At 57.0% G+C, this 1034-nt stretch overlaps 1 protein-coding gene across 1 annotated transcript in view; it reads right to left on the bottom strand.

Annotated features, from left to right (window-relative positions):
- Nucleotides 1-1017, bottom strand: part of LOC103614174 (histone-lysine N-methyltransferase 2B-like) — a 7224-nt gene extending 6207 nt beyond the window's left edge. Inside the window, exon 1 of the mRNA XM_008632057.2 lies at nucleotides 923-1017. Within this exon, the coding sequence (XP_008630279.1) occupies nucleotides 923-1017 (95 nt within the window). The remainder of the gene's footprint in view (nucleotides 1-922) is intronic.
- Nucleotides 1018-1034: the final 17 nt, after the last annotated feature.

Genomic DNA, 1034 nt, shown 5'->3' with positions numbered 1-1034 from the left:
CCATGTACTTCTATGGGGGGGCGCCCAGGTGACATTTTGGGGGTCCCAAATATCTTGGGGTGGGTGCCAGGGGTTTGGGGGTGTCTGGAGGTGTCACCCAAGGGTGCTGGGGGGGGTCTAAAATACTTTGAAGCGCACCTGTGGGTGCTGGGGAGGGGGGCGGGTCCCAGGTATGGGGAGACACCAGGTCTACCCATAGGGTTCCATACAGGGAACATCAGGTCTACCCATAGACAAGAAAGACAGGGGGTCTACCCATCGACATCTATGGAGGGGACACCAGGTCTACCCATCGACAGCTATTGAAGGGTTTACCAGGTCTACCCATAGATTGCTATAGGGAGGACACCAGGTCTACCCATAGGGTGCTATAGGGAGGACACCAGGTCTACCTACTGTCTCCTACAAGGGACACCGAATCTACCCATTGACTAAAGTGGGGGGGGGAGCTGTGGTATTTTCAGGGGTCCCTGAGGGGTTTTGGGGTCCCCCCAGGCATTTGGTGGTGTCACCCAAGGGTTCTGGGGGAGTTCCGAGTATTTTAGGGGGCACCATTGGGTGGAAGGTGGTCCCAGGTATGAAAGACATCAGGTCTACCCATAGACTATTATTGAAAGGGCACCAGGTCTACCCTTTGGCGACTAGAAGGACACCAGGTCTACCCATAGGTTGCTATAGGGAAGGACACCAGGTCTACCTATAGCCCGCTATAGGGAAGGACACCAGGTCTACCTACAGCCCGCTATAGGGAAGGACACCAGATCTACCCATCGGCACCTATTGGGAGACACCAGGTCTACCCGATGACTACTACGGACACCAGGTCTACCCAGGGGCTTCTGTAGGAATTTTTGGGGGGGGGGTCCCTGAGGGGGTTTTTTGGGGGGATCCCCAAAATTCCAGGGGATGGGTGAGGCCTCACCGGGTGGGCTTGAGCTGCACCTCGTCCTCCTCATCCTCGCGGGGAGGGGGTCCCTGGGGGAGGGCGCGGTGTTGGGACGCCAAGAAGCTGAACATGTCAAAGGTGCACTTCC

This window comes from Corvus brachyrhynchos, unplaced genomic scaffold (assembly GCF_000691975.1).
Source record: "Corvus brachyrhynchos isolate BGI_N302 unplaced genomic scaffold, ASM69197v1 scaffold284, whole genome shotgun sequence".
In the NCBI taxonomy this organism is placed as follows: domain Eukaryota; kingdom Metazoa; phylum Chordata; class Aves; order Passeriformes; family Corvidae; genus Corvus; species Corvus brachyrhynchos.
The sequence above is the reverse complement of the archived record's forward strand: the minus strand, read 5'-3'. Positions and strand labels throughout refer to the sequence as shown.